This window comes from Saccoglossus kowalevskii, chromosome 4 (assembly GCF_978046115.1).
Source record: "Saccoglossus kowalevskii chromosome 4, keSacKowa6.1, whole genome shotgun sequence".
Lineage (NCBI taxonomy): Eukaryota > Metazoa > Hemichordata > Enteropneusta > Harrimaniidae > Saccoglossus > Saccoglossus kowalevskii.
This window is the reverse complement of record NC_140644.1, coordinates 1,317,667-1,341,787: the sequence shown is the minus strand read 5'-3', so window position 1 is coordinate 1,341,787 and position 24,121 is coordinate 1,317,667. Positions and strand designations below refer to the sequence as shown.

The following is a 24,121-nucleotide window of genomic DNA, read 5'->3' as shown; positions in this document are numbered from 1 at the left end:
CATATCAAAAGCAAAAGAAATGCAAAACTAATTATGATTACAATTTATAGGAACTGCAGTAGCCTCCTCCAGTATACAAAACATACAACACATTGAATTCACACCGCTCCACAATATCAGGTATCAGGTGTCCACCCCAGAAAAAGCTTGAAATGTTACAAGGTCTACATGACAAATCACTCATTGAGCTTTATACTTCACCTACTCATACGAAGGCTGTGTGTCTGCTGATTCAAGACAATCTTTATAGCGTGGACGTAGAACTCACAAACAGGATTAGTTCAATCTTAATGTGAAAGTACAAATCTCACATTCCTTTTTGTCCACATGAGGCTCACATACACATAATATTTTATTTTTTCATACAGGTACCCAGTATTTTTGGATGCCTTCTTTACAAACCTCAAACCTCTCATTTTGGGGCTGGAGATTTGCTAAAGAAAAGTTACATTGCAGTTGCACGTTCTTAATTCCAGGATTTCTCAGTGCAATTGCATTGAAGGAGACCTTAATACATAAATACTGCAAGATGCCCCTACAATTAGTAGTATTTCAATGGTGGTGTCAAATGTACTATTTGTATCGCTGCTTCCATTATATTGCAGGTGGATTTGTCAGTATCCTTTGATGCTTAAGAATGATGGTGCCGCACAACACCAAAACGTACTTTGAAAAGATCCTTGAAATGTGTGGCCTAATTTATGATTTCGTTTATTCAGTTGAACACGATTTCTGCGAAAACTAGTGAGTGCCTTAGATCCCAATAGTGCGTTCAAGGGTTTATGATCTGTCTCCAGAGTGAACTTTAGTCGTATCAGATACTGTTCGAAACGATTACATCCCCAAGTTGCAGCTAGAGATTCTTTCTCATTTTGCGCATAGCGAGTTTCGACTGGAAGTAGATATCTTGATGCGTACACAACTGGCTTCCAAATATTGTCATTATTCAGTTGTCTCAAAACTGCGCCAAGCCCATACAAAGAGCTATCCACTGATACAAGGGTTTCGCGAGATGGATCAAACATCATCAGTGTTGGAGTTGTACAAATCAAATTCCTGATTGTTTCGAACGCTTTATCTTGAACATCTCCCCAATACCATGGTTGTTTGGTTGATAGTAACTGTCTGAGTGGCTCGGAGTGAGTTGCCAAATCTGGGAGAAATTTACCAAGATGATTAACCATCCCCATGAACCTACGAAGATCGAATATATTTTCGGGTTTAGGCATACGAGAGATCGCCTCCACTTTCGAAGGATCAGCCTTGATACCGTCTTCTCCAATCACGTGACCAGCAAAAATGATTTCTGGTACTTTAAATTCCCATTTGCTATGATTTAGTGTCACACTATGTTCAGCAAGACGATTAAGTACTTTATCTAGTCTCGCGTCATGTTCTGCTTTATTTGCGCCGAAGACAATGATGTCATCCATCAGGTTTGCTACTCCTTCGAGACCACTTAACATACTGTGAATTTGTCGTTGATAGTGTTCAGGAGCGGAGTTAATACCGAAGGGTAGACGCTGATAGCAGTAACGACCAAATGGTGTAATGAAACATGTGGCTAATTGAGAGTGTTCATCAGCGAGTCGAATCTGGTGGAAACCTCGATTAGCGTCAAGCTTTGAAAATACTTTTGCACCAGCCATTTAACCCAGAACGTGATTCACGGTAGGAAGTTGATGTCGTTCGCGTTTCCTGATTCATTTAATTTAGTCAAATCATAACAAATCCGGACACTTCCATCAATCTTCGGAACAACGACGATTGGAGAACACCAGTCAGTTGAGCAATTCTAGTCTCTCAAGTTCATCCTTGACTCTTGGCAAGAGTGGTATAGCAATACGTTGAGGTATTGGAACTGAGTACGGTTTAGCCTTTACCGTTTGTCCTTTAACTGGAGCTTACATGGATGGGGTATTTCACCTGAACCTTTAAACAGTTGGGGGTAATCTTCGATACTACCCACATTGAAGGAAACTAGTTCGAGATTGCAATGGGTGTCTCGTCCCAGTAGTGATAACCCACTGCCAGCATATCTCGGCCTGTGTTCGCTTGAAATGACAGGCCCTCTACACGTACACATTGTAGGGGTGTGAGGATTTTGTCTTCGAAATGTTTTCATTAACATCGCTAGAAATAACATTAACGTCTGAACCTGTGTCAACACGAAATCTGAGAGTGGTTCCGTCTACACTGAGATTAACATATCCATCATCTGACTGTTCACCTTGGCCAGCAAAACCTAGAAATGCATCAGGTTTGTCAGCTTGTATAATACCATGTACATTGGTAGCTTTTGATTTACTAGTCTGCGGTGAACTAAACACAGCAGCAAAATGACCACGAGTTCCACACTTTATACAATCTGCATTTCGAGCTGGGCACCTTTTACGGTCATGAGTCCCTCTACCACAATAGGAGCAAGCACTGTCACTGGATGTGTGACCTTTGACCCTGTTCTGAGTGCTCTGAAAAGTAGACTGTGCAGTGAAATTACGTTTCTGTACCATGTGACATATCTTTATCCATAGATTGTAAACGAGCAGTAGTTATTTCATACGTGTGACAAATTTCAAGTGTTTTCATGAGAGTTAGGTTCCCTTATATCTCCCTATGCAGGAGATGGAATAGTGTGATGATGACATTGTGGAAGAACGGTCCACCCAAGATAGTGAATATGAAAAACAACAGTGATTACGAAGACTTAGATTATAATATGAGCATAGAAAAATCATCATAAAGTTTTAATATCAATTAGTTGTGAGTCTGTGCATTATAATAACTCGTGTTACTGAGGATTTCCATGTAATATGTTTGCATATCAATTAGGAGTGAGTGGAGGTACCAATGCAATGTTTTGAACATCGGACTAAAAAGGTCATTTTATATTTATGTTTGCATCCAAAATCCAAAATGGCAGATAAAACAAGGTTAAGCAACCAACCCACATAAAACATTCCTTTAAATGGGAACAAAGGACATTCCATGCCAACACAGCTCATGTATCATTGGGTGCATAGGACCTCTATCTTCCTTCTCAAGTAGTTGTATAGGTGTTGTAGTTACATCGATGACAGTCACGCTCATAATGTTCACACAACACAAAAACCAGAGTTACATATATGCACTGTCATCATAAGGTTTTTTAAAAATCTGAAGGGAGTTTGCAAAGTCGGTTGTTTACATTTCTGACTTCACGATTTCATCGTACATATAACATTATAAATATTATCTTTTATATGTAGGTGTGTTCTGCTGCAGATTCTGTAGTAATGAGTTACCCTCACGTATACTGTCATAATCCTACAGAAGATTTGTAGAAGAGTATAGAATCAAATAGTACATCACAGCAAAAACGTCTTGGTCCAACAATTGTATTCTAGTAAGGTTCCGGGGATGATGAAAAATCAAGACTGCACACAAAAATCAAATAAATAGATAAATCTAGGAAATACAAATGATTGAATGTAGAGAGTACAAATACATGTAAAGAAGTGAAACTAACCTGAAATAGTGTTGGTGACTGGATGGACAAGAGTACACTAGAGAATGACAGAAGATTTGGAGATTATTTATACATGCCAACATCTAGTCATGGATTATTCTGTTGCTTAACAACCATGCATAATTCGATTAATTAGTATATAAATGTATACAGATCACATGTTAAATCTATTGAATGTTGTATACAGAGTTCAAAGAATAATGAATATAACAAGTAACATTGATTCAGAAAAAAAACTGTATACATATTAATGGTATGGTCTCCTCATTATCGTTATGTGATGTCATACCAGTATAAACATTTCAAATAGTCTTTGTAGCTAACCGAGCCACGAGATATCACAGAAGTATTGCTAATTGCTAATAATCACGACTAAATCAAGGAATTGCATTATTTGACTAAGTGTACAACCCCAACCTGGTCGGTAAGGCTGCTAAAACAAATGAACATGTAGACTGGGGGCCAATAACCGAAACCACCCCCCGCTTAGGGATTTCTGCACATCATGTTTTCTATCGAAATCTGCCTCTTTGCCATAATAATAATGGTGGGTGTGGGTGCCAAACTGTTTCCATGGCAATGTAATATCTCTAAAACTATCTCTAAAACTAAGCAGCATAAAAACACAAACTTAGTGTCTAGGTATATAGTTCTGATGACGATTGATTGCAAGCTGGATTTTAGTCTAAAATTTGAGATTTTGTACCAAAATTCATTTTTTTCTTGAGCTATTTCGTTATTGTTCAAGAAAATATAACAAATGCTTTATTTTTAAACATCATCATCATCATCATCAAATGTATCATCTTTCATGTTGTAGTCATCATCTTGCTCCAGCACCAAATCAACAAGTTCCTTCGGGAGCATTTTATCTTTTGTCCATTTGTACTGCAATTTGTCTCCTTGTAGTTGCCAACCACTACCATTTTCAGGCTTTGGCAAGTCTAGACATGGCACATAAGCTTGATTCCCGATGAGAGCCTGATATTGGACAGTAACTTGTTCTTTAGTGTGTAACGTGTCATAAACGTAGTGTATCAAAGCTTGTTGAGATCTTTTACACCTGGCTTTGCTCCATACACAAGGCATGTGAATGCCTCCAATTCATCAAATTCATATGTGGTAAGAGCTTGGCTCATACCTAAGCTTGTGAAGAGAGGAATAAATTGTGGGTTTCTGTGCAAGACCTGCAGGGGGTCCCGCCTTTACACACAAATGAAATGCGTGAAATGAAAGCAATGTATTGCATAGCTTATTGCCAATTGCCTGGACAGCTGAGCTGATGTCCACGATTAGTGGTAATCTGATATTCTGATATGACAGCAGTAGAGAATGGTTCTGGTGTCGGCTTCCTCCTGAAAAATAATATAAAGGTATTGTCTAGAATTAGTAACATATCAAATGTAAATTGTTAACATTGGTGTAGTAGTGGCCTACTATATGTGCTTTAATAATGTGTATTTTCTAATTCTGGGAATGTGAAAGTGTCGTGCCATGGCGTTCCCTCTGATACTCTGAGTCTGGTATGTATTTGTGATAAAGTCAACATGGGTAGTATTTGGTAGCTGTGCAAATATACGCCAAGCCAACTCGTTTGTGGGATTTGCGATTGGAACATTGCATTTCCATCAATAATATGAACCACAGAATCTGGCTTGCCACAGTATGTCCCTCTTCCAGCTTGTGCAGAAGTTTTGCCTTGTCAGTTTTGTATGGTGCACCATCAGCAGTGGCTAGACTCCAAGGCAGTGGGCCAAGTGGGTATGCCATCACCTTTTCCATGCATAGATCATGATTCATTGCAAGTAGTATGAGCTGCCCAAATACATTTCTCTCTGCTACCAGTTTCTTTGTCTTCTTTGTTGAACTTGTTACAGACTGTTTCACTGCCATTGGTGCAAACAACTTCAACTTCAGTCTCTTGATTGGTGCATTAAAAGTCTTCAGCTCTAGTCTCTTGTATGCGTTCGTGCCATGTGTGTCAACTGCAAGTAAATCGATGGATATTTTGTCTGAAACTAGTCTCCCTGATGATATGCAATACAGATTGTGCGCATCAGGTATCATGAAAAGATTAATAAAGTTTTGGAAGGCAGTGATCATCTTCTGCACAGCATATTCCCCTTTTACAATCTCTGATGAGGTAACATCTTTGTAGCTCATCTCATCATTTCCACTGCCAGCAGATTCAAGTGCCTGTGAATAGTCTACTTGTGCATGCCGAGTGAAACTCCATCTATGATAGGCTGCCAAGTATGTTCTATTGATATATCAACAACATTTAGAAAATTTGGAAGACTTGTTTCAAGCAAACATTATTTTTTCAAAAGTTCTTTTGTTTACACCATTACCCTGACCTTGAATGACCTAGGTGATGGTCATAATCAACTGGGCATCATCAAAACTATATACATAGACATTTATTTTGAGTATGTATGTTGTTTACTTACAGAGATATGTCATTTTCGTCATGTCCCTTATTTCATAAATACGTTGCTATGGCAACAGCCGTGGCTCTCACACCCACCACCAATTTTATGGTAAACAATCTGATTAAGATAGCTGAGGGTCTTGGCTAACTACAGATTATGGTCAATGAAAATTCCTAAGGGATGGCGGGTCTACAGTAGCCCAAAGACTAATGACTGCTTTGTTATTTGAATAAATAACTGATATAGAAGATTGAGCAACAAAACATGTTGAACCACCATTTAGTCTCCTCCCTCCTTTCGAAACACCTGATATTATTTCATTTATACCACGAGTCTATATATTTTATTCTTACTAATTTACATAGTTTGTAATGTCGATTGTTGTAACACATCTGTTTGTTGTTCTTGTAATTATCCTATATTAACATATATACGTTTAAGTAGTGTGTATTTGCACTTGTGATTTCAATTCGCTATACCCTTTGAAGGGATGAATCAGTGAAAATAAAATCCAATAAGAATACACTTTTTTCAATATTCTATACAAATCATTGAAAATTTAATTTCACGCAAAACAGACAAAAATTGTTTTTCACCAAAATTACAGTATGTTATTTCTATTGAGAAACTCGGAAACTGAGAATAACTACGTTAAACAAAGTATACATTGAACTATATAGGACTCGCTGACCCAGTGGAGTGAATGCCTATATTAAACTGAACACACAAACAATTTACATAACAGTACAAAATGATGGGACACACTGTCAATCAATGATTATACGGGCACTCGCTGCTTTGTGTTTTAATCAATATGATTCCTGAAATGAAGACACCGTCTGTGCGAACACCTCTGTGTATGCTGTGCGTATTTTCACTTTCCTTATATCTGTGTATGTTTCTTGGAAGTAACGACGACTACACCAACAGGTAAGAGTCTTGAATGTAAAAGACCTGTAAAAAATAATCTTTATATTATGATCAGTGAAAAACTGAACAAGACAAGTCCATAGCACAACCCAAAAAACAAATTACATTATTGACAGTTAGTTTTGATTCAAGGAGGATCACTTGCATTATTTAAATAAGGGCCTGCGAGGCACCAACTTGAAGTGAAAATCAAAGGAAGGCTAAATTCCCCCAAAACCCACCACTTGAGAGAGCCCACCTCTTAATGTTGTTTGAACATAGCTTTGGTTCCTGAAAATTATCATGTTCATTATTAACAGTTGTCACTCAGTGAGATCAACGTGATAACAAAAATGGACCGTGCTAGAATGTTTTTGTTGTGTTATTTCTAATATCGGTTTTACCCGACAGCGTAGCGGGTTCGTCTCTTATTGCCATAGAATTACCTTTTACAAGAATGAGCATGTTAGTATTAACTATTATATTTTAATCGTGGAAAATCTAGCACATATTGTGTTATGTTATTATAATATGTTTGTGTACAATAAATTGTGTTTCAATTTGTTAAGTAAATTGTGTCGCGAATTGAAAAAAGAATACAAGAACATTATTCACGTGGGATTTTCAATTCGAAACGTAAAGTTTGTGTATTGGCACAATCTCTAATAATATCTATACGCCTAGCCGGCTGGTGAGTTACATCTTAAATGTTCAGATTTTCATTAGAAGTCACAAAATATTCTAATTTTTGTTACAGACACGTGTTTTCTATCATATTTGGGCCTAACACAAAATCCTTACGGCCAATGATCAAAGCCTATAGGACTGGAATTGAGAGCAACATAAAGAAAGGAAATACTACCGAATTTAGGTCTAACACAAAATCTCTACAGCCACAGATCGACAAAAACAAGACTAAAATACATAGTAATACAAAGGAAACACATACTATCATATTAGGGTCGAACACAAAATCCTTACGTCCACTGATCAAAGATTTCAAGACTGGAATGCAGAACAACACAAATGAAACACATACTAAGAAAACTATGTGCACTCCGAAAAATAACATAGTGTTCTTGAAGACGAGAAAAGCAGGCGGAACAACTTTACAGAATATTTTCTGCCGGTATGGAGAAAGAAATAACCTGACATTTGTCTTGCCACACGAAGGATGGGTTTTTCGTTATCCAAAGGCATTTCAAAAGGAATTTGCCATAAGCCCACCACCAAGCGGCTATAATATATTCTGTCATGAAGCGGTATTCAATAATGACGTCATTACAGATATGATGCCCAATAACACAGTTTTCATCACTATTCTACGCGAACCAGTCGCCCATTATGAAAGTACGTTCACTTATTTTGGCACCAGAAACAAGTGTGGGATTCGCAGTATCAGCGCAAACTCACTTGATGAGTTCTTTAGTTCACCATCTGAATGTTACAAGAAAACACCAAAGAACCACCTGTTGCTGAATCTAGGGGCCACGTACATGTCGTTCGATGATGACAGGGCAATTGAGATGACTATTGCACATTTGGAAGACAAGTTTGATCTTGTAATGATTATGGAACACTTTGAGGAATCTCTTATTCTGTTGAAAGATCTTCTGTGTTGGACAACAAATGATATTACATATTTTGAGTTGAATCGTCGAGAGACTCAATCAGTTCACAAACTCTCAGACTCACTGACAAATAGAATTCGTGAATGGAATAAAGGGGACGTAGCGCTATACCAACACTTTAAACAGATATTTTGGAAAAAGGTGAGAAATTTCGGTGAAAAGAAAATGAAAACTGAGATAGAAAATTTAAGAGATAAAAACTTAGTGGTCAGACAACGTTGTTTACAAGAAGACGGTTCGGTTAATGGTGGCAAGTCTTTAAATGTCTATGAACCGCCCGGAATTAAAATGAATCAAATGCATTTACGACCAGAAGCAACTGATGACGCTGACTGTCAGCGTAGAATATATCCACCGAGAGTATATACACCTATACTAAGAAACGCGTTGTTAAATAAAAAAGCTTAGCAAGTAAAATTATAATAAAGTTCAATTTAGTGAGATGTAGTGCAGTGCAGTTTAGTGGGCACATTTCGAAGTTCATTACCAACATTTACATTTGTAGATTTGTAACTTGTGCCACCACCTTCGATTGTTTGAACAACTCATTCAAAAGACTAGTCACAGAGTTAGGGAATGTTTGTATCAGAATGGATTGCCAATGAATGCCCAAAGCAATAAAAGTCATTTGAAATTACATGTGCTTTTTGTGTTCCTAATTGTGAGTGACATGTTTGACAAAACCAGACATACAGATTTTCAGTGAACCAATTTTATATATACATATATATATAGTGTAAATATAAGAGTCGATTATATACAGAGCGGATAAATACGGTAATAGAGAAATTAATACACAACTACATGAATATTGAAACTCGACAGCACTGTTTCATAAGGTACAATTACCTCACTCATCAGGAGCTTTATGTAAATAAAATTCCACACAAAACAGACAAAATTGTTTTTCACCGAAAATTACAGTATGTTATTTCTATTGAGAAACCGCAAGTACAACGAACCCAACGTTAAACAAAGGATGCATTGAAAAATATTGGGTCGCTGACCCAGTGGAGTGAATGACTATATTAAACTGAACACACAAACAATTTACATAACAATAGAAAATGACGGGACATGTGACTACGACACACCATCAATCATTGATGATACGGACACTCGCTGCTATATATTGTATTCAATATGATTCCTGAAATGAAGACACCGTCTGTGCGAACACTTCTGTGTATGCTGTGCGTATTTTCACTTTCCTTATATCTGTGTATGTTTCTTGGAAGTAACAGCGACTACACCAACAGGTAAGAGTCTTAATTGTACAAGCCATGTAAAAAATAACCTTTATATTATGATTAGTGACAAACATAACAAGTCATGTTTTAAAGATTCCATAGCACAGCCCAAAAACAAATTACACTATTGACAGTTAGTTTTGATTTAAGGAGGATCACTTGTATTATTTAAATATGGGCCTGCGAGGCACCAACTTGAAGTGAAAATCAATGGAAAGGCAAATTTCCCTAAAACCCACCACTTGAGAGAACCCACCTCTTATTGTTGTTTGAACATAGCTTTGGTTCCTGAAAATTATCATGTTGATTATTAGTACTCGCTACTCTTCAATGAGTTCAACTGGTTAACCGAGATGGGTCGTGCTGGAATGTTTGTTGTGTTATTTCTAATATCGGTTTTACCCCGAGATCATAGCGGGTTCGTCTCTTATTGTCATAGTATTACCTATTACAAAAATGGACATGCCCCCATGTTAGTATTATCTATTATATTTTAATCGAGAAAAAAACCTACCACATATTGTGTTATGTTAATATAATATGTGTACAATACATTGTTTCAATTTGTTAAGTACCCTGTGGTCGTGAATTGAAAAAAGAATACAATCGATCAAGAAAATTATTTACGTGCGATTTTTTCAATTGGAAACATAACGTTCGTGAATAGCATAATTTTTAATAATATCAATATACCTAGCCGGCTGGTGAGTTGCATCTTAAATTTCAGATTTGCATTACAAGTCACAAAATATTCTTATTTTTTTTATTACAGACACGTGTTTTCTATCATATTTGGGTCGAACACAAAATCCTTACGGCCACTAATCAAAGACAACAAGACTCGAATTCAGGGCTATACAAAGGAAACACATACTATCATATTTGGGTCGAACACAAAATCCTTGCGGCCACAGTTCGAAGACAATCAGGTTGGAATTCAGAGCAACACAAAGAAGAGAAATACTACCAAATTTAGGTGGAACACAAAATCTCTACGGCTACTGATCGAAGACAACAAGACTAGAATTCAGAGCAATACAAAGGAAACACATACTAAGGAAACTACATGCACTCCAAAAAATAACATAGTGTTCTTGAATACAAGCAGGTGAAACAACTTTACGGAATATTTTCTGTCGGTAAGTCTTGCCACACAAGAGATGTTTTTTTTTACTATCCAATGGCATTTCAAAAGCAATTTGCCATAAGCCCTCCACCAGGCGACTATAATATATTCTGCCACGAGGCGGTATTCAATAATGACGTCATTACAGATAAGATGCCTAAGAACACACTTTATATCACCATTCTACGCGAACCAGTAGTACACCATTAATGTACGTTCACTTATTCTGACACCGGAAAAAAAAGTGTAGGATCACAAGTTACAGCGTAAACTCACTTGATGATTTTTTTAATTCACTATTGGAATGTTACAAAAGAAAAACCAGGAACAACCTGCTGCTGAATCTAGGGGGCCACTGACAAGTCATTCTGTGTTGGACAATCCGTTCACAAACTCTCAGACTCACTGAAAAATAAAATTCGTGAATGGAATAATGGGGACATAGCGCTATATTTAATACACTTTAATAAATCACTTTGGGGTAAAGTGCGAAATTTCGGTGAAAAGAAAATGAGAATTGAGATAGAGAATTTAAGAGATGAAAAACTTGTTTTCAGACAACTTTGTTCGCAAGAAGACGGTGTGGCTGGGTTAAAATGAATCAAATGCATTTACGACCAGAAGCAACGAAGGTCGCCGACTGTCAACGTAGAATATATCCACCGAGAGTATATACACCAATACTAAGAAACGCGTTCTTTAGGGAAAAAAAGCTTCGAGTTCAATGTAATAAAGTTTAATTTGGTGTGGTGTGGTGTAGTGTGGTGTAGTGTAGTGTAGTGTAGTGTAGTGTAGTGTAGTGTAGTGTAGTGTAGTGTAGTGTAGTGTCGTGTAGTGTCGTGTAGTGTCGTGTAGTGTCGTGTAGTGTCGTGTAGTGTCGTGTCGTGTCGTGTCGACGTTTTCTCATAAATTTTCGATATTGACCATATTGCCATTTTAAAAGCATTTACAAATTGTTATTGTTGATTTCTATGATGGAGATTTTATGTTATTTCAAACTGTAGACTGGTAACAGGGTGAACCAATTGTATATCGTGACTGGCTGTGTACTTACAATCCAGAATTATTATTTCAGTAGATTTTTTCCCTGTGGTATTCTTCTAAAAGAAACAATTTTTGATTAATACGTCTTTAATTCTCTTGAAATACGAAACCGTAACACACAATTCTACTGTTTCACGTTACCATGTTGCTATCAGGGGGGAATTCCTCTCCTCTAGGGTTCCCCACACGTGCCAGGGGGGAATATCGTCTCGTTTCTCTATCGCGTCCCCTTGAGGTACGGGATCGGGAAAGTCACTTAAGCTTTACAGTCAAATAAGACACACACAACGAAATACGTTTCAACTCTCGTCTTAGTCGGTCAATCGAGCACTCTATAAGACACAGCGCCCTGGGAAAAAGTCCCCAAGACTATCGCAAGGCTGACCCAAGACTATCCCAAGACTGGACTGCCTCAAGGCTCGCCCCAAGACTCTCCAGGACTGGACTGCGTCTGTCCTTGTGTGCTCGCCAAGACCAACTAAAAACAACTTTATTCATTTTCAAAACTCTAACCAATTACAAAACAGTAAAAAGACTCTAAGGCGTAACCTTCAATCACACAGCCAATCACACTAAGTACTGAATACGTCATATCTTTTGATTAATCGTTCACTACAGTAATAACTACGAATACTAACTGTCAGAAATAGTAGTCCGAAAAGCGACGGTTATATCATCGTAATTAGTTCCAAATCACTGAGTCGAGTTCCGTCCAAAACGTCAAATGGCCTAAACGGTGCCAGACATAACACAGCCATTCAGCTAATGATCAACTAATTAAGTCGATCAACAGATACGCAAAACAATCAACGTTTCACAAGGTGGTAATGTGTGAGACACATTTGTGTTCAGGAGAGTAAATAAACACTTGGTAAAATTCGTTAGTACCTTCCATGGTAAAATAAACACACATGTAATGTTTCAAGGTAAAACACCCGACTATGCATGTTTTATAAGGTTTATGTATACGACATGATAATGAGAGTAACTAAACACTTATCTCCAAATTGTTTTATTTTGAAGCACCCCCTAAAACAACACACATACAATGTTTCAACATAAAACACCCGACTATATAAGTGTTCATATACAAGACACTTTAGTATGCCGTCTACGGTATGCATCTATAATGTACACAGTACATATTATCGACTGTATGCAGCATAATTATTAGAAAAAAAAGCTCACACACGTAACCATTGTCAACAGACATACTGTGCATGTATCGATAAATTTATTGATTTTAGTATTTTCAATAATAAAATGCTTCATATATTCATATAGTTTGCGAGAGTGTATATCTTGTATGTGTCACAAGTTGAATAATCAATAGAGTTAAACATGTACGTTGACCCAGCACTAGACAGGCGTTAATTCACTGTGATCTTATTCATTTTCTTTATAGCTTTTATTCTATTGGTGGTTCCTCAATTTTGAATTCCATTTAACATGGCGATTACCACATACCTGTGCAAATTTGCGTCTAATTTAAACCAGCTTCTCTAAGTCTCTAATAATACATAACCATTTTACAGTTATCTACAAATTTCATTATTACAATAAATACAAAATGAAAAAAAACATTGAACAATAATTTCGTTTGCTACATTTACATTTAAGAAGCAACAACAACTTGAACCGAATGATGCCTTGTTCTGAGGAAAGAAGGGAACCGGAAGTTATCCGTTAAGTTAAATAAGCCTAAATATATGTTGATATTGTTTCTTTGATACGAATCGTGTGGCAAGTGTAATTGATAAACCATCATCGGCAGTGTGTAGTGCATTGTTCTTTGCAGCGGTCTCCATTCAGGAAAAAGCACAGTTTATATTATGAAGCGTATTTCTTTTTAAAAAAACAAACATTTTAATAATAAATAAAATAAACCATTTTACTACAGATTGCATAATGATTTACGTTTTTAATAAATAATCCAGTAAGATGTAGAAGTTCTGGATTGAATTTGTTTTTTATTGAATAGAAAATACATAATATTTGCCGCAGTACGATTGTTATTGGGGGTAAGAACAGATTAACTTGTTAGATTGATAATTAGTCGAATGTAACCAGCACTATGTAAACCTAATATTCGTACCTCGTTTTATTGGATGTACAATGAACGCAGAAATTGAACATTTTCATTTATCTTGTTTTTTTGGAAATATTTCAATGATATTTCTTACTTGAACGGATTAGATATTCCGCGCCTAACAACTATAAAACACAAGGCCTCTAGTCAGTATATAATGTTAGTCATTTATTGTATAATCTAATGTCTTAACAACTTTGAAAGGATTTCACTTTTCTGATGTAACTCATGCATGTTTTAATTTAATTAACCGATCATTTCATTCATATTTAGGACGTAAAACGTATTAATAAACTTATTAAAGAAGCTGGTTACTTAAAAATTTAATTAACCGACATGAACTTTTAATTTCAATATATTCCTTTGCAAATTTATGCAGTGGTGATAATTTATGCATGTGGAATAATGTTCGGTAGCGTGCTTGTTGTTGTACTCCGCGTCATATCTGCAGGTCAAAGGTTACCTCTGGTAGAATTTTCAAGCAGCTTACCGATTTTCATGTAGCGGAACGTTTGTTCAAGCACGGGACCGATTGTTTTCAAGTAGCACATCGATTTAAAAATAACGGACCAATTGAATATATAAATGGGCAACCGTACATTATATATACTTTAAATGTATTTTTCAGTTAAGTGAATACTAACATCTGAAGTTGCAAGTAGACATGTGTCGAATGTCACCAGTTACAGGTCTAATGTACAAGGTGAATCATGCGACTCGAGCAGCACTTGCCACATTATCAAATACTGTTTTCTGCTCTGACAAACCAATGAACAGAAGACTCGCTAGAATACCTAACATCCTGAAATATTCCACAGAGTGATCCATTCATGGGGATGCTTCTGTCATTCACCGCAAGATTGTACAAAATCAGAATATTTTAAAAATGCAATTCTCGAGGCGATGAGCGTCCGAGGAGGTATGAAATGCACTGTAAAGGAAAAGGGAAAGGACAAAGCAAAGGATGCAGCCATTAAAGCCAAAAGGATACCCCAGTATGGCAATGCCACCAATGTCCAGTTCGAGGTGGAATTAAACCCTGACTTTACGGCCTTGAGTCATCCATTTCAAACCATATCGTTAATAGTTATTATAATAATAGACTTGTATTGTTATAATACTATGTATACTCAGTAGTGGTTAGTGACTAGGTGCCCTCATTGCACAGCCAATCCCTAGAACAAGTATTTCCACGGAAATAATCGCATGTATTCAGCAAAGTTGCAAATCATCACAACAATGGCAATTATTGTTACACAGTTGCACAGTAACACAATATATATACACGCGATTTTTTTTCTTCCATAGTAACCACCTCCTGCGTTATAGTACACATAACTTGGTGATATTTCTGTTAGTGAAAATAATTAATGAGATGTTAAAATTAATTACTCAGTCAGTTACTGATACAAAAATATTCATTCTGTGATAGAATTCTTGATTTATAGAGAACATGTCAGATAAGCGTTTATTTCTGTTTTGTTATCGGCGTGGCAGTGAGATAAATAACAGCCCTCACAGCGATTCGACTGCTGGTGGTTATAATCCATACATGACACGCATTGGTAATGCGTATTCTGTTTGCGCAGTCAATTGAGGTGTTTGTCGCAAACAAAGTATGCTAATTTCCTATGATTGACAGTGCTTCTGTCGTAATATTTGATATATGTTACACTATTTGGCGATTGTAATTGAGACATTACTTTTGACTGAGTAGACATAATGGAACAAAATATACAACGCGGAATACTTCGTGCTGCATTTGGCATAGCTTTCCTGATTTTAATAGCTTATACTATTGTGATTTATACAAACAGTAAAGGCGTGAATATACTGAAATTGGTAAATTGTGTAGTATACGTACGTAAATGCTACGAGGGCTGACAGGTATACAGGTTGTCGACAGTAGGTAGTAAAACAACGGTTATAAATGTGTACTTGCAATTTTATTTTGATACATTTGTTTAGACGCGTTCCAATGGGTGGTTTTCATCCCGCCTACCTTTCTACTTCCCTCTCTATCATATTGAACAATACTAATCCTGACGTTAAAGTGTACGGTTTGATGTTACGCGTTTTGGTAAATTTGGTAAATTTGGTAAATGAGTTCTAGCTAGAAGGACTATGACTATGATAACCTTGGTTGGTTGGCTACGTGGACACATGGCACGCAATCAAATACATCCGTCATATCGACGTTGTAAGTTTGTTTTTAGTCATGTTTTTCCGTTTTAAATCGACACACCGAGACTGAATATCCGTCATCTTATTTTGCCAACAGTGTATGCAAACTTATATTTCACACGCAAACAGAGAGCGGGCAGAAAATAAACACTATTTAACGGCGAAAAAAACACTTCTGAGTTTAGAAATAAATGCTGACCAGATTCTAGCCAATGAGACGCGTAAAGAACTATGTTCTGTTCCAAACAGAAAACATGACAGTTTTGTACAATTCGGATACATACTTTTCCTCCTAGGTCTAGATTCTATTGATTTTGAGGTATATGGGTTTCTACTGTCGAATTTTATACAGGAGAATTTATTCATCATGATATATTTTTATATACTATTGCTATTAGGTTTACTTAATTTATAGTGCCACAAATATGGACTAATGCCCAATATTTCATAATTGTGTATGGTATACTTGGTAATCTCTCAAAGACATGCATACACAGAGTACACAGTAAGAATGATTAAGTTTATGTTCTTCAACACTGAATTATAATAAGAAATAAAAATACAATGAAATATTTCCAAATTTTACAATTAGAAACGACTTTTTGTACTACACTTGGTTTAGCGCTGCAGACACACTGACAGAACGAGTTTAGAAAATTTAGGCCGCAAATCCGGCCCACATTATGCATAAGGCGAGTTTTGCAGCATTGCACATAATTTAAAACACACCGATTTTATTTATTTTCTCGTACGAATGATGTATTAGTTCGAAAATGGTAATACGACCACAGCATATTTATATTGTAGTATTTGTCACTTTAGTGTAGTTTTGTTTTTGACTTGGCTGATAATACAACCTATTGTTTCCTTCCACATGCAGCGATGGTAATGTAATTAGACACACATTGTAATGATTATACTGTTTGAAACCAACAAGCTTTGTAGATTGCATAAAATCTACGGGATTAACATTTTAATTTACTCAAACAGTAATTGACAGGCATTATAAATACATTAGCTGCCATTTTAAACTAGCCTTTTTTTACTGGCGGTAGTACATTTCAACGAAAATAACCCTATACGTACATGAAACGCCCAAACAGACAATCGTTAGCGCATATAAATATCACTTTCCCAAATAACTATGGAATTATTTTGAATTGTATACATTTTGGCCGGAGACCTATTGTATTGATAAATATAATATTATATTATATTCATGATTGTACCGAGATGTGTTCAGCCTCTAAACACCATGTCTGGCACATTTCCAGGATCACCACGCCATGATGTTACCAGCTTTGGTAGGATTATCATAGCAATTTCGGCTGCCATCTTGCCATCCCTGTTTGTATTCTCTGTTCCCCTTTAAACACGGAGAATGGTAACTCATTCCGTAGAATAATGAGTTCATGTGAATTTTACAGCAAATAAGTTACAAAGACAATCAACACACCACAATTTACACCACAGAGTGTTTACGTTATATTTATGATAATACACTATTATGATATCGAAATGACGGTTTAATAAAGGACTTTACATACATCCATGTTTGTAGGTCATTTTTGGATGACTTCGGCTTAACTGTACATATATTATATGATAATATAGTCATTCAGTCAAAGAACTGAAAATGAACTATTTGTGTAATATACATCTACGTAACAAACTTGATCATGAAAGCTGTTAATTTTCGTTGCAATTGGTGACCAGACTGAACAAACTAATACATATTAAAAGCAATTACAAAATCAACAAGATAATGTATATGCCAGCTTGTGCTGTGATCAATTTTAAGAAATTGAATAAAAAATAACGCCTCACTTATTTGACAAAAAACTTTTTTTTTGCGAGACCAAATCGACATATCACGACAAATATTACTGACATTTTACAAGTACCTGATTTCTGTAGACACCTAACGAACCCAAATCGTGTCTGAAAGTTGGGATAAAGAAAAACCAACTAATCAAGTCAAACCAGTCACGTAAGTACCACATGAAGTTATCTTTTTTGTCAATAGCCATACTGATATGACAATACACCATTTTTATAAATCGCCCCTTCTATTGACAAAGTGCTTCTATGACGTCAACATTACATATAAGGGTACAACTGTGTTTGGTTGCGTAGTCGTTGGTCATCAATAATATTGCACATATTCAACGTTGGATAACTGCAGATCAAAACGATATCAAAATTTGCGTGTGACCTTTCACACAGCAGAAGCACTTTGCCACCAGAGGGCGCGATTAATACTATTAAAACACACAATGATCAAGACTCCCCGCATCTCGAGAACAGGCGAGGGCAACAAACTTATATTTTTCATCTTTCTGTATGATAATGAGTATTTCACAACAAGCACAGTTCTAATTACAATCTGTTTACAATTTGTTGAACTCATTAGGCAACTAAAAACCTCAATGTTCGCACAGAAAATGGAGTCAAAAGAAAATCACTCAATGCAAAGACTGAAAAATCAACTCAAAACAATATTGTAAGTAGATTCCAAGAAGTTAACTACTAAAACATGGCAAATTATAGCCAGTGTAACAATTAAGCACGTATTTGTTAATTATAGCACTGTATGTGAAAGAGACATGACATACTACGAAGGAAACTATTGTTGGAGGCTACAATCAGAAATAGTCTTACATTTATACATGAAATATTATTATAGTCTTATATTTCTATATATATTTCTAAACACATTAGGTACCAAAAGACACTAAGGTTCACATTGAAAATGTAAAGAAGAAACAGCAGACCATTGCAAAGAATGTTAAATCGTCTCAGACCAATAATGTAAGCAGTTTTCATAACATAACCATTCAACATTGGTCATGTATTAAATGTTATCAATAATAATGAACATCAGCATTGTACTGGGGAGGGGCGTAACGGCAAGACATGTTTACGACTTCTTGTGTAATGCCAAGTATAGTAGTAATTAACTATAAATTTCTTAAACCCATGGAGGCACTTACAGATCCGAAGAGTCACATGGATAGTTCGAATGAGAAAAAAACGCCACACGCCAATATTGTTAAATCTACTGAGGCCATTAATGTAAGACTCCATGGGTATAACCATTTAACCATGGCCATGTAAATATAAATATTACCAACAATAAGAACTTCTGGGCAGTAGAGGGGAAGTGACTAGTTATGTCCAACTGAATGTGTAATAACAAGTATTTAGCCACCGATTGAAGTTCTTTCAAATATTACCAGGCGATTTAGTATTATATAATAAGGTGAAGTACATTTCCTACTCTCTACACGGTTTGATCTGGTTATGTGAACACGCTACCGATATCTAGGCAGATAACTACCATTTGAGTAAATCGATCGTTAAGTCAGAGTGGTGTGAAATGTTTCCACATTTATTTTTAGAATATGTGTGAGAAATTGAGCTATAATTGTGTTTTTAAATTACAGTCATTGAAACACTGAATCATTTAAAATTATTATGACATTTTGACTGTATTTTTCATCAGACATAGTCAAGCAATAAATACAGCAACAAGTCATTGTCAATGACACGTCCCCGTTCCGTTCATATTTGAGTGACATATACATTCAAAGCAGATCATGACCGAAATGCACCTGCATATGTACAACACATTGTGCTAAATCTGAACAAAATCCATCCATGCATGACTGAGATCCGGTTCTGGAATTGTGAAAATACGTGATTTTGATGCATTTTCGGCCTTAAAATGGCCATCATTCCACTATTGTTAAGCAGATCATGAAACAAATGCACATATTTATTTGTGACATGATGTACCATGTGTGTGTGAAGTTTGAACTTCATCAATCCAGACATGTCTTGGATACGGATCCAGAACTGAATTCTTTAACAAAATGGCCGCCAGTCGGCCATTTCGAACTTGATCCGAAAAAAAAGACGTGCATCAAGGTCCTATTATGTTTAATGTATGTACCAAATTTGAACAAAATCCATCCATGCATAACTGAGATACGGGTCCGGAATGGTGAAAATGTGCGATTTCAATGCATTTTCGGCCTTAAAGCGGCCCCCATTTGGCTATCGTTAATGAGATCATGAAACAAATGCACATACATATTTGTGACATGATGTACCTTGTGTGTGTGAAGTTTGAACTTGATCAATCCAGACATGTCTCGGATACGGATCCAGAACTGAATTCTTTAAAACAAAATGGCCGCCAGTCGGCCATTTCGAACTTGATCCGAAAAACAAAATGACGTGCATCAAGGTCCTATTATGTTTAATGTATGTACCAAATTTGAATGAAATCCGTCCATGCATAACTGAGATCCGGGTCCGGAATGGTGAAAATGTGCGATTTCAATGCATTTTCGGCCTTAAAGCGGCCGCCATTTGGCTATCGTTAATGAGATCATGAAACAAATGAACATACATATTTGTGACATGATGTACCTTGTGTGTGTGAAGTTTGAACTCGATCAATCCAAACATGTCTCAGATACGGATCCAGAACTGAATTCTTTAAAACAAAATGGCCGCCAGTCGGCCATTTCGAACCCGATCCAAAAAAAAAATGACGTGCATCAAGGTCCTATTATGTTTAATGTATGTACCAAATTTGAACGAAATCCGTCCATGCATAACTGAGATCCGGGTTCGGAATGGTGAAAATGTGCGATTTCAATGCATTTTCGGCCTTAAAGCGGCCCCCATTTGGCTATCGTTAATGAGATCATGAAACAAATGCACATACATATTTGTGACATGATGTACCTTGTGTGTGTGAAGTTTGAACTTGATCAATCCAGACATGTCTCGGATACGGATCCAGAACTGAATTCTTTAAAACAAAATGGCCGCCAGTCGGCCATTTCGAACTTGATCCGAAAAACAAAATGACGTGCATCAAGGTCCTATTATGTTTAATGTATGTACCAAATTTGAATGAAATCCGTCCATGCATAACTGAGATCCGGGTCCGGAATGGTGAAAATGTGCGATTTCAATGCATTTTCGGCCTTAAAGCGGCCGCCATTTGGCTATCGTTAATGAGATCATGAAACAAATGAACATACATATTTGTGACATGATGTACCTTGTGTGTGTGAAGTTTGAACTCGATCAATCCAAACATGTCTCAGATACGGATCCAGAACTGAATTCTTTAAAACAAAATGGCCGCCAGTCGGCCATTTCGAACCCGATCCAAAAAAAAATGACGTGCATCAAGGTCCTATTATGTTTAATGTATGTACCAAATTTGAACGAAATCCGTCCATGCATAACTGAGATCCGGGTCCGGAATGGTGAAAATGTGCGATTTTGATGCATTTTCGGCCTTAAAATGGCCGCTATTCGGCTATCGTTAATGAGATCATGAAACAAATGCACATACATATTTGTGACATGATGTACCTTGTGTGTGTGAAGTTTGAACTTGATCAATCCAGACATGTCTCGGATACGGATCCAGAACTGAATTCTTTAAAACAAAATGGCCGCCAGTCGGCCATTTCGAACTTGATCCGAAAAACAAAATGACGTGCATCAAGGACCTATTATGTTTAATGTATGTACCAAATTTGAATGAAATCCGTCCATGCATAACTGAGATCCGGGTCCGGAATGGTGAAAATGTGCGATTTCAATGCATTTTCGGCCTTAAAGCGGCCGCCATTTGGCTATCGTTAATGAGATCATGAAACAAATGAACATACATATTTGTGACATGATGTACCTTGTGTGTGTGAAGTTTGAACTCGATCAATCCAAACATGTCTCAGATACGGATCCAGAACTGAATTCTTTAAAACAAAATGGCCGCCAGTCGGCCATTTCGAACCCGATCCAAAAAAAAAATGACGTGCATCAAGGTCCTATTATGTTTAATGTATGTACCAAATTTGAACGAAATCCGTCCATGCATAACTGAGATCCGGGTCCGGAATGGTGAAAATGTGCGATTTTGATGCATTTTCGGCCTTAAAATGGCCGCTATTCGGCTATCGTTAATCAGATCATGAAAAAAATGCATGTGCATATGTCCCATATAATGTGTGATGTATGAGTGAAGTTTGAACTTAATCGGTCCATGCATGTTCGAGATACAGGTGATCACGGACGCACGGACGGACGGACGCACACAGGGCAAAACATAAGTCCCCGTTTTCGGACTGCGTCCGAACGGGGACTAATAAATAGACAAATAATAAATATAGCCTAATGAGAACGTGTGAACAGTGTCCATATCCTGGGTCAAATTTTGTTATGAGGAAAGCGGGCAAATTTCCGTGGAAACCAGAACGAAAGTATGCGTTACTTGGGAATGATAGAAAATTGTTTTCAGCGACCATATTTGGTCAACGAATTCTTTCCTAAGAAGGCGATGCATGAATTGTGGAAAGTACACACTATATTAATCATTTTCGTGTAGTCAATTGGCGAATAGACGGATCTGCCCATAAGTACTACACTCGTGCGTTAAATCTGGTATTTCCATGCTACGAATGTTAGTCAATTTTCCTCGACTTACGCGCGTTGTCTGTGTAAATGCGTGATTCTGTCACAAAATGTCTGACATCACACTGTCATATAATTGCCATAAAGCACTACCCACGAATTATATCTTTTTCCTGGAAGTAAAAAGAGAAAGACGCCATAGAGGATACACTATTATGCAAACGACTTTGCTAATCAATGTTAATTACGTCATGACTAATACAACAACAGATGTGACGTTCTTGTCATATAACACGATATTCATCAGACAATATTTATAATTCAATCAAGAATAATAATATTGTTGATTTTTTCTTAATTATTTCAGCTTGGTAAAGATAAGCCAATGACAAAGAACACTATGAACACACAGGTGCCACACCTAAAAGACATGACATTTCTCAAGGCATTTGATAAATCAGCATTTGTCATACGCAACGTAACTGGTGACTCAGATAAACAGGGCGAATTGTATGGTTACCTGAAACCACACAAACACATGGTTGTACCAAATATTGCACACTTTATCTGGTTTAACTGCCATGTTTTCCAGTTTGAAAATCTTATAAGTGTACTGAGTGCACATAGGGTAATGAAAGCTGATCGAATTCTGTTTCACACAGACTGTGAACCAAACAGCACGTGGTGGTACCAAGCACGGATTTTAATACCCACTTTGGAAGTCGTTTATAGGGAAAGACCGCTAACAGTTTTGGGTAGGCGACTGAATCCAAAGTTGCCTGAGAACTCCGCAGACGTGGCTATGATAGAGATACTGATGGAAATGGGAGGTGTACACTTGGACTGTGATGCATTCGTTTTAGCACCACTCGAACCTCTCCGATACTATGACTATGCAGTTGGAAAAGAAAAGCCTGCTTGGTTAAATAATGGCATTGTTTTAGCAACGAAGGATTCTAAGTTTTTGAGATTGTATTACCAATTATATAAGTCGTATGATGGATGCAGGGGATGCATTCCAGTGTTGCTTCATTATCAGCTTGCCAAGAATCACTCAGATCTTGTGCACATGGAACCAAAAAGTATGGATCAACCACCAAGTAATGCCATGCGAGCGTTATTCCTAGATAAGAATTACAATTGGCAAAACGAACACTTCAGTATTCATGTTTGGATTGGAATATATCGCTTGTACATGAGGTCTAGAGGAGGAGTTAATTTCACAGCAGAAAATATCAAAAAAGTTGATTCAGCATTCGGTGAAATGTGTCGATACGTATACTACGGGTCACCTGATATTATTTAGTGATTTTAATTAGAAAATGTTGTAACTAAAACAGTAATATAATATTGCATTGTAGAATTGTTGTTGTTTACTGTCATGAATTTGTTTTCGCGTATCTGTTAACCGACTTAATTAGTTGATTATTAGCTGAATTGCTGTGTTATGTCTGTCATCGTTCAGGCCTATTTGAAGTTTTGGACGGAACTTGGCTCAGTGATT

At 36.7% G+C, this 24,121-nt stretch overlaps 3 protein-coding genes across 3 annotated transcripts; all 3 read left to right on the top strand.

Annotated features, from left to right (window-relative positions):
- Positions 1 to 6,696: 6,696 nt before the first annotated feature.
- On the top strand, positions 6,697 to 9,117 carry LOC146746172 (galactosylceramide sulfotransferase-like). Its single transcript, XM_085498443.1, has 2 exons — positions 6,697 to 6,870; positions 7,607 to 9,117. Exons 1-2 carry the CDS (start codon positions 6,755 to 6,757, stop codon positions 8,886 to 8,888), a joined length of 1,398 nt encoding a protein of 465 aa, XP_085354569.1. The 5' UTR covers positions 6,697 to 6,754; the 3' UTR covers positions 8,889 to 9,117.
- A 492-nt stretch (positions 9,118 to 9,609) lies between these two features.
- LOC144357821 (uncharacterized) lies at positions 9,610 to 11,177 on the top strand. The gene is made up of 2 exons (XM_078011844.2): positions 9,610 to 9,739; positions 10,503 to 11,177. Exons 1-2 carry the CDS (start codon positions 9,624 to 9,626, stop codon positions 10,840 to 10,842), a joined length of 456 nt encoding a protein of 151 aa, XP_077867970.1. The 5' UTR covers positions 9,610 to 9,623; the 3' UTR covers positions 10,843 to 11,177.
- Positions 11,178 to 14,892: 3,715 nt separating this feature from the next.
- Positions 14,893 to 23,923, top strand: LOC146746171 (uncharacterized). Its single transcript, XM_085498194.1, has 4 exons — positions 14,893 to 15,015; positions 18,587 to 18,676; positions 18,895 to 18,984; positions 22,985 to 23,923. Exons 1-4 carry the CDS (start codon positions 14,893 to 14,895, stop codon positions 23,921 to 23,923), a joined length of 1,242 nt encoding a protein of 413 aa, XP_085354320.1.
- The last annotated feature ends 198 nt before the right edge of the window (positions 23,924 to 24,121 follow it).